Consider the following 9,318-nt stretch of genomic DNA (forward strand, 5'->3'; position numbering starts at 1 on the left):
GCGGGGGGGCAGGATGGCGGAAGGGGGTGGGGTGGGATTAGCCCCCCCGGGACACTCACCGTTCTGCCCTTCCAGAGCCCGGACCTGCACCGACTCGGTGGCCAGGGGGTCGGGGCGGAGGCGGGTGAAGGGAAGCCCGGCGCCCGTCAGCCCCTCCACGCCCAGCACCGTGGCCTGTGGGGGGCGGAGAACAGAGCTGAAGGGGGGGCCCGGCTTGGCGGGGGGGGACATCGGGGCGCCCCGGGGAGGGTCCCTACCGGCAGCTGGAAGCTGATGGGCGCCAGGGCCAGCAGGTTCCCGCTGGCGTCCGTGCTCTGGTTCAGCGACGCGGTGCCCACCAGGCCGCTGGCGCCATCCAGGGCCAGGAGCCGGACAAGCCGGGCGCCGCGGGCCTCCCCCAGCAGCCGGGCTGAGACGGTGTAATTCGCCCCTGTGGGGGGGACAGAGAGACGGGAGTCACCAGAGCTCCCCCGGCACCCCCTGGGCGTTACCTGGCACGGGCGTTACCTCCCCTGGGCGTTACCTCCCCTTGGCGTTACCTCACTTGGGCGTTACTTCGCACAGGCATTACCTAGCACGGGTGTTACCTCCTATGGGCATTACCTTGCACAGGCGTTACCTTGCACAGATGTTACCTCCCTTGGGCATTACCTGGCCTGGGTGTTACCTGGCACGAGCGTTACCTCCACCGGGTGTTACCTGGCACAGGCATTACCTCGCACGGGTGTTACCTTCTCTGGGCGTTACCTCGCATGGGTGTTACCTCGCACAGATGTGACCTCCCCTGGGCATTACCTGGCACAGGCATTACCTCACATGGGCGTTACTTCCCATGGGCATTACCTCACACGGGCGTTACTTCCCATGGGCATTACCTCCCCCGGGCATTACCTGGCACAGGCATTACCTCCCTGGGCGTTACCTTGCACAGATGTTACCTCCCCTGGGCATTACCTGGCACGGGCATTACCTCCCCTGGACGTTAGCTGGCACAGGCATTACCTGGCACGGGCGTTACCTTCTCCGGGCATTACCTCGCACGGGCGTTACCTCGCATGAGCATTACCTCGCACGGGCCGGCCCTGGATGGGCAGCAGCAGGTCCTGACGTTGCTCCAGGATCTGCAGGGTCACGTCCAGCAGGCTCTTGCCCCCGATCTCCACCTCGTAGCTGCCACTGGGGGTCAGCACCACCGTCCAGGTCCCCACGGCCTCCACCCGCCGCAGTTTTAGCACCTTGTGCAGGGCCGTGTCAATCACCGGCTCCACGCCGGCCGGCGACCCGCCTGCGGGGGGGGCGACAGGGCACTGGGGGCACTGAGACCCGGCTCCCTCACCCAGCGCTGAGCCATGGCCCCGTCTGAGGTGGGGCTGGTTATCCAGGGCCTGAGGTGCGGCTGGTTCTGGGGTGGGGCGCGGGGGCTGGTTATACAGTGACCCATGGCCTGGTGCGGAAATGCAGCCACCTCTGGGGTGGGGCGTGGGGGCTGGTTACACAGCGACCCATCGCCTGGTGTAGAAATGCAGCCACCTCTGGTGTGGGGCGCGGGGGCTGGTTATACAGTGACCCATGGCCCAGTGCAGAAATGCAGCCACCTCTGGTGTGGGGCGCGGGGGCCAGAAAACAGCCACCTATAACAACCCTGCAGAAGGGCAGCCCAGGGCGCGGGGGGCTGGTGGCGGGTGGGAGGGAGAGCGCCCCCTACCTGAGGGCTGCAGGAGGGAGACGGTGAAGCCGCTGCCACCCAGGCTGCGCACGGACACCGAGAGCTCGCTCAGGGCGTCGTCCACGGGGAAGGGGAAGCGGGAGCCGAGCAGCCGGCCCCGGGTCAGCGTGACAGGGGCCGCATTGAGGGCCAGCTCCATGACCCCCAGCACCCCCGAGAGCTGGGTCTTCGACGTCAGCACGTAGTAGCCCCCCGAGAAGGCCGCCAGCTCCTCAAAGACATTCACGGCTGGGGGTGGGGGAGAAAACAAGGGTGAAAGGCCCCAGCCCCCATTCCCAGCCCCACAGAGCCAACCAGTCCCCGCCCTGGGGCCAGATCAGAGCCGGCACCCCCCAGTCCCTGCCCCATTCCCCACCCCCATGAGCCAGCCAGTCCCTGCCCTGTGGCCGGATGGGAGCCGGTGCCCCCAGAGGGGACAGGCCCCTGCCCCATTCCTGCCCCCCTGAGCCAGCCAGTCCCCGTCCTGGGACCAGATCAGAGCCGGCACCCCCCAGTCCCTGCCCCATTCCTAGCCCCCCAGAGTCAACCAGTCCCTGCCCTGGGGCCAGATCAGAGCCGGCACCCCCCAGTCCCTGCCCCATTCCCCACCCCCATGAGCCAGCCAGTCCCTGCCCTGGGGCCAGGTGGGAGCCGGCGCCCCTTAGAGGGGACAGGCCCTATGCCCCATTCCCACCCCCCCGAGTCAGCCAGTCCCTGCCCTGGGGCCAGGTGGGAGCCGGTGCCCCCGGGGGTCCTGGCCCCGCCCCCGCTTGCCCCGCTCACCCCGGGCGCCGTAGGGGGCGCAATACCCCGTCAGGAGGGCGTTGACTTGGCTGCGGGTCGATTCCACCAGGACCTTGACCTGCTCCAGCCGAGCCTCGTCCTTGGCCCCCGCGTCCGAGAAGAGGAAGATTTTCGAGCTGGCAGGTGGGGGGCAGGGACAGAGGTGAGGTGGGGGCCGGGGCTCGTCCCGGGGGGGCATGGGGCTGGCCTGGGAACTGGGGTTGGGGGTAGATCTCAGCTGATGGGATGGGACGAGGCTGGGGGGTCAGGCGGCAGTGGGGGGTTCTGGGGGTCCAGCCTGGGGGGAAGTTGGGGATGGGATTTGGGAGGCTTGAGGCAGTGGGGGGCTTAGGGGTGCCGGCTCTGATCTGGCCCCAGGGCAGGGACTGGTTGACTCTGGGGGGCTAGGAATGGGGCAGGGACTGGGGGGTGCCGGCTCTGATCTGGNGATGCCCTAGGGCAGCACTAGGGGGCGCTGGGCTGCAGGGAGTGGGGGGCTCAGCAGGGGGCTCTCCCTGGCCAGGCAGTGTGGGCCCCGATGCCTTAGGGCAGCACCTGGGGGCACTGGGCTGCAGGGAGCGGGGGGCTCAGCGGGGGGAGGGATAGCTCAGTGATTCAAGCATTGGCCTGCTAAACCCACGGTTGTGAATTCAATCCTTGAGGGGGTCATTTAGGGATTTGGGATTTGGGATTTAGGGATTTGGGATTTGGGTATTGGTTCTGCTTTGAGCAGGGGGCTGGACTAGATCAGGGGTCCCCAACGTGGGGCCTGGACTAGATGATCTCTTGAGGTCCCCTCCAACCCTAATAATCTACGATTCCATGATTCCATGCCCTAGGGCAGCACTAGGGGGCGCTGCGCTCACCTTGGTCAGGTAATACACGGACTGCTGGAACGTGGACATGATGACCTCGTCCAGCACCGCCATGGCCTCGTCGCAGGTCTCCAGGTCGCTGGACAGCAAAGCATCATGGGAACTTCCTGGCGAGGACAAAGGGGGTCGGCTGTGGGGCTCTGTGAGCTGCGCTCACTGCCGAGCTCAGCCCATCCCTGTGGGATTCACCCCACCATCCTCTACGGGGGAGAGAACCCAGGCATCCTGGCTCCCAGCCCCCGCTGCTCTAACCACTAGCCCCCACTCCCCTTTCAGCCCAGGCATCCTGCTCACCCTCCAGGTCGAGTTCTTTCTCCATGTCCAGCACTTTCTTCTGGACCAGGTTGAGCAGCTCCATGGCGTTGGCCATCCAGAGCATCAGGGGGCGCAAGTCGGCCGCCACCTCTTCGATGCTGAGCACCCCCACCTGGCCCTTGTCCTGCTGGCTGGAAGGGAGAGAGGGGTGGGGGGAGCGACTGGGGGATCATCGGAGCTGCTGGGACACCCTCGCCCCTCCCCAGACCCTTTGGGACCCCGTCGAGTGCTTAGCAGCTTCCAATGAGACATACTCAGCTCTGAAGGGGTTAACTGCCCCTCTGGGGTGGGTGCAGGGGCTGGGTATACAGGGACCCCTCACCTGGCGCTGGGACCTGGCCCCTCTGGGGTGTATGCAGGGGCTGGGTATATGGGGACCCCTCGCCGGGCACTGGGACACGGCCCCTCTAGGGTGTGTGCGGGGGCTGGGTATATGGGGACCCCTCGCCTGGCGCAGGGACATGGCCCCTCTGGGGTAGGTGCAGGGGCTGGGTATATGGGGACCCCTCGCCTGGCGCAGGGACATGGCCCCTCTGGGGTAGGTACAGGGGCTGGGTATACAGGGACCCCTCACTCAATGCTGGGATGTGACCATTCTGGGGTGGCGCGGGGGCTGGGTATATGGGGACCCCTCACCAGGCACTGGGACATGACCCCTCTTGGGTGGGTGCAGGGGCTGGGTATATCGGGACCCCTTGCCTGGCACTAAGATACATCCCCTCTGGCGTGGGGCTGGAGTCTGAGGACAGAGCTCCCCCTACCCTGCCCACTGCTGCAGAGGGGGGCGAGACAGGTAGCCCCCACGCCCAGGGTGGGGTGTGGCCGGGGTCCCGGGGTCTCACTCACTTCTCCGGCTGCCGGTCCCCGACTTCCTTGATCTTCTCCTGGCAGGGAAGAAAGCTGATCCAGCACGGGCCTTGGGGCTCCTGTCACATTCCCCCAGCCCTGCCCCCCGGTACACAAGGCCACCCACCCCCAGCCCTGCCCCCACCCTGGGATACACAGGGGGCCCTGCAGCCGTTCTTCCCTCTTGCCCTTCCCCCCACTCTGGGGAGGGTCTCTGACCCCCCAGGGTGGGATTGGGTTTTGTGGGGCCTGGGCCAGACCAAAAAAATGGGGGCCCCTCCACTCCCCTTCTACCTGCAGTCTGCCCCCGTGTGCTGCTGCTGGGATATGGGTACGTCCTCCATCCGGCACTCCAAGCCCACGATGCCCTTACTGGTAGGAATTGCTGGGTGGTGTGGGCAGTGGGTCGGGGACCCATTTTTCCGAAGGCCCCCCCAGTTGGCAGGGGCCTGGGGCACAGGGCCTCGTTGGCCCAGTGGCTAGTCCACCACTGCTTGCTCTCCAGACCCCGAAATCCCCCTATCCACCCCCCTCTCGTGACCCAGACGGGCTCCTTGTATCAAGTCTGGGCCATCCTGGCACCAGGCGGGGGAAGTGCTGGGGACTTCCAGCCACGCGGGTGGAGATGCCGATCAGGCAACAGGGCCCAGGAATGGAAAGCCGGGGCCAGGTTTGAAGGTGGTGGCCCCCTGGAGGACCGGACACGATCGTCCCTCAGCAGTGCCTCCTCTCCTCTAGAGGCCGATTAGCGCAGCTCGGGCTCCCGGCTTCCACGTAGGCCATGGAAGGCATCCTGCCTCTCCTGGAGGGAGCGCCCGCAAGGGCCTGGCACGAAGGCACCCGCCAGCCCAGGCGAGACCCAGGGCTGGGCAGCCAGGTCCCGCCGGCCGGCTGGGGGTCCGGGGTCTTAAAATGTACATGAAGAGAAGTGCTGTGCCCAGCCCCAGCAGGTCCCCGGGGCTCGTGCAGCTGCCGCCCTCGCGCACCCAGGGCTCCCCCATTGAGGGGTGACGGCCGCCCCCCGATAAGGGCCGCACACCAAGGCCGGCCCCGGGGCCGGCTCTGCCTCCCACACGCGCAGATGGCGGGTGCAAGGATGTCCCGGGGCGCAGAGGAAGGTGTCCACGTAAGCCCCCTCGTGTACGGGACTGGGGCGGCGCACCCAGAAGACATGCCGGCGAGCGCACGAGTCATCACATATAGATCACAAAAATCCTGGGGACAAACGGGGGAAAAATGACGTTACAAACACGGGAGCAAGTACCATCGAACGCAGGCCTGCCCCGCCCTCTGGGGAGGAACGCACGAGAGATCGGGGCTGGAGAGCAGCACGTGGAGACTAGCACCTGGGCCAACGAGGCCTGTGCCAGGCCCTGCCACACTGAGGGCTTCGAATAGGTCCCCGACCACCTGCCCACCACCACCAGAACACAAAACATAAGGGCATCGGGCTTGAGCTGCCGGATCGGAGCGACATGTCCCCAGCAGCAGCACCGGGGGCAGACTGCAGGTAGAAGGGGAGTGGAGGGGCCACATTGGTCTGGCCCAGGCCCCACAAACCCAACCACCACCTGGGGGGTCAGAGACCCCCCAGAGTGGGGGAAGGGCAAGATGGGAGAAGAACGGTGGGGGGAGGGGAGCAGTGGGGGGATGGGCAGGGGGTATGGGGGGCTCTGCTCACCCCGGGGTTTGCTCCGGCAGGTGCCCGACAGCTTGTACCCACTGGTGACCATGTCGCCCACCAGCACGTTCCCCTGGCAGAGATAGTGGCCCCTGCCGGAGAGATGGGGTGTTATGCTGGGGGGCCCAGCGCCCCACTGACACCCCCTGCTGTCCCCAGTGCCCCCTTCTGCCCCCCTGCTGCCTCCAGCCCAGCGCCCCCTGCTGGAGAGATGGGGCGTTATGCTGTGGGGCCCAGTGCCCCACTGCCCCCCTGCTGCCCCCCCAGCCCAGTGCCCCTGGCCAGAGAGACAGGGCGTTACCCTGGGGGGCCCAGCGCTGCACTGAGCCCCCATTGCCCCCAGCCCAGTGCCTCCTGCTGGAGAGATGGGACATTACGCTCAGGGGGCCCAGCGCCCCACTGACCCCCCTGCTCCCCCCAGCCTGCTCCCCCTGCTGCCCCCCTGTGACGAAGTGGGGGGTTTTCTGGTGGTTTCTGTGTTTCCCAGGGGGTCGCATGCAGAGGGAGGGGGACTCAGTGTCCCCAGGTGTTACTGGTTAACAAGGGGAGGGGAGGGGGGTTCGCTGGGACAGGGGACCGGAGAGGGACTCGGGACCCCGGCCGCTGGCCTGGAGGATGGAGACCCCAGTGACCCGGGGACCCGGAGACCCGGCTCAGGAGTCGCAGCCGGGTCTGGCCAGTGGGGGACAATGGGCTGCGGGGAGGGGACCCCGGTGTCCTGACCAGCCGGCTCCAGCCCGAGGGGGGCGGAGAGGGGAGGGGACCAGGGGACCCGGTTTACGACCCTGTTTCCCTGGAGAGAAGCCAGTGGACAGAGGGGGGTCCGGGGCTGGGGGATCGGAGGCCCAGCTGGGAGCAGGGGGGCTCGGGGCCGGGGGATTGGAGGCCCAGCTGGGAGCAGGGGGGCTTGGGGCTGGAGGGGGAGCAGGCAGAGCCCCCCTGGCTGCAGGGGCCTGGGAGGTGCTGGGCTGGGGGAGGCCAGGCCTGAGCCCGGAGAGTTTCCTGTGCTGGGTCCAACGCTCAACAACCCTCCTGTGTTACACTGGGGAGCGGGGGGCATCGTCCCCTTCGGGGCTGGAGGCCTGGGGGGCCCAGAGCAAGGGGACCCCCTGAGGGGCCCATGGCACAGACAGACGTGCTGATGCTCAGAGAGGTGCGGCTCCAGCAGGTGCGGGGCCTGACCCCGAGAGACAGAGGCCCCCCAAGAAGGGCTGTTGCTTTGAAGGAGGTTCCCCCCATGGATCGCACGGGGCCACGAGTGGGCACCATCTGTGAGTCCATGACACCCTCTTCTGCCCCCCCAGCCCAGCACCCCCTGCTGATCCCCTGCCCCGCTCCCGGCAGCCCAGTGCCCCAGAGCCCAATCCCCTACCTGCTTGTCGCAGCTGAGCAGCAGCAGGAAGTAGGGGTGCTGGGTGGGGGGCTGGATCAGGCACTGAGACAGCTGCTCCAGGTTGGCCCCGTCCGCCGAGTCCTCGGCCTCCCCGGACTTGGCGCCCCCATCCGCCGGCTCTGCCTCCTGGGCCAGGGCCACCTCCCCCTCCTGCTCCTCGCCGGCTGCCCCCACCTCGGTGCCCGCCACGCTCAGCACAGCCTTGCGCTCGCGCCGCTTGCGGGCGCTCAGGTTCATGTCGCTGATGCTGCGGCGCAGGGACAGGTTGTCGGCCCGCTCCTTGGGGGCCGGGCCCCCTGAGGCCGCCCGTGAGCGGCTTTTCTGCAGCCGCCGTGCCTGGGCGTTGATACCTGGGGGGTGAGAAGGGGGAGCCTCAGAGGGGGCTGCCCGGCTCCCCACTCTGGGGGTTTCAGGGATCCCCAGCCCGACTCACCACCCCCAGGGACAACCTGGGGCCTGTAGCTCCAAGGCAGGACATAACTGGGGGGCCCCATGGCTCCGAACTTGGGGATGACAGAGGGTCCTGTGGCTCCTGGCTGTGGGAAGATGAGGGGGCATGTCTCTGAGATGGAAGATGACTGGGGGATCCTGTAGTTTCTGGCTGGGAGATGACAGGGGGCCTGTGGCTCCCGACCTGGGATGACCCAGGGGTCCCACGGCTTCCAGCCTGGCATGCCCAGGGGTCCTGTGGCTCCTAGCCTGGGATGACCCAGGGGTCCCGTGGCTCCCAGCCTAGCATGCCCTGGGATCCCGTGACTCCCAGCCTGGCATGCCCAGGGGGCTCATGACTCCCGGCCAGGCATGCCCAGGGGATGAGGGCAGCCCCCACCGCAGCCTCACCCGCCGTCTCGTTATCCTCGGCCTCGCCAACCCTCTCCACCTCGCGCCGCCGCCGCACCTCGAAGCGCCGCGACAGGCCGGCCTTGGGCTTCCATACGTCCTGCAGCACCAGTGGCCGCTCAGTGTCACCCACGGGGCGCAGGTGCTCGGCCTGCCAGGCCCCGCCAGGCCCCTCGAAGCGGCCCACCACGTCACACAGCACGTAGCCCCCCTCCTCCTCCTCCGGCGCCACCCCGTAGCGCTCCAGCGCCTCCCGCACCAGCTGGCGCGCCGTGGAGCGCGGCGTGGCCAGCACGCTCTTGTAGTTGGCCCCCCGGGAGATGGCTCCCCCGAAGATCTTCAGGATGCCCGGCAGCTGAGGCTGGCTGGACAGCTCCACCAGGTCCTCGGGCACTGGGTCGATGAGATCTGCCAGCTTCTTCTCGCTGCCCCAGCGCCCGCCCCCCACGCCTGCCCCACTGCTGGTGCTGCGGTGGAACAGGTTGGAGAGGCGCTTGTGGCGGGCCGCCTTCGCCTTGCCAGGGGGCCGCAGCTCCACCGTCTCGCTGCCCCGGCTGGCGGTGTCCGAGGAGGTGGACCTGGGGAGGGAAGGCGGGAGGCTGGCTTAAATGAGCCCATTGCTCTGAGCAGAGGGGGGAGGCTGGGAGTGTGGGCTGGAGGGGTCAGTGGGGCTGGCCTGGGGGGCAGGAAGGAGGCGATAATGGGGGAGATGGGCCCATGGACTAACTGTGGGGACAGGAAGGAGGCAAGATACTGAGATAGATGGGCCTGTGGGTGTGATTGTGGGGCAGAGAGAAGGAGGGATACTGGGGTAGATGAGCCCATAGGTTTGATCTGGGGGCAGGAGGGGCCTGGATACCGGGATAGATGGGCCCATGGG

The 9,318-nt window shown here is 67.6% G+C and overlaps 1 protein-coding gene and 1 long non-coding RNA gene across 2 annotated transcripts in view; both read right to left on the minus strand.

The window, feature by feature from the left end:
• Positions 1-3,360: 3,360 nt before the first annotated feature.
• LOC142047629 (uncharacterized) lies at positions 3,361-4,634 on the minus strand. The gene is made up of 3 exons (XR_012656896.1): positions 4,525-4,634; positions 3,658-3,809; positions 3,361-3,470 (listed from the first exon to the last, which is right to left on the minus strand). It is a non-coding gene; the product is annotated as an uncharacterized LOC142047629 (long non-coding RNA).
• A 635-nt stretch (positions 4,635-5,269) lies between these two features.
• Positions 5,270-9,318, minus strand: part of LOC142047601 (ras-interacting protein 1-like) — a 5,919-nt gene continuing 1,870 nt past the window's right edge. Inside the window, exons 2-6 of the mRNA XM_075071469.1 lie at positions 8,439-9,016; positions 7,578-7,948; positions 7,247-7,287; positions 6,206-6,297; positions 5,270-5,415 (exon numbers count right to left, since the gene is read on the minus strand). Coding sequence (XP_074927570.1) covers positions 5,270-5,415; positions 6,206-6,297; positions 7,247-7,287; positions 7,578-7,948; positions 8,439-9,016 — 1,228 coding nt within the window. The remainder of the gene's footprint in view (positions 5,416-6,205; positions 6,298-7,246; positions 7,288-7,577; positions 7,949-8,438; positions 9,017-9,318) is intronic.

The sequence above is a fragment of the Chelonoidis abingdonii genome, chromosome 12, assembly GCF_003597395.2.
Source record: "Chelonoidis abingdonii isolate Lonesome George chromosome 12, CheloAbing_2.0, whole genome shotgun sequence".
Lineage (NCBI taxonomy): Eukaryota > Metazoa > Chordata > Testudines > Testudinidae > Chelonoidis > Chelonoidis abingdonii.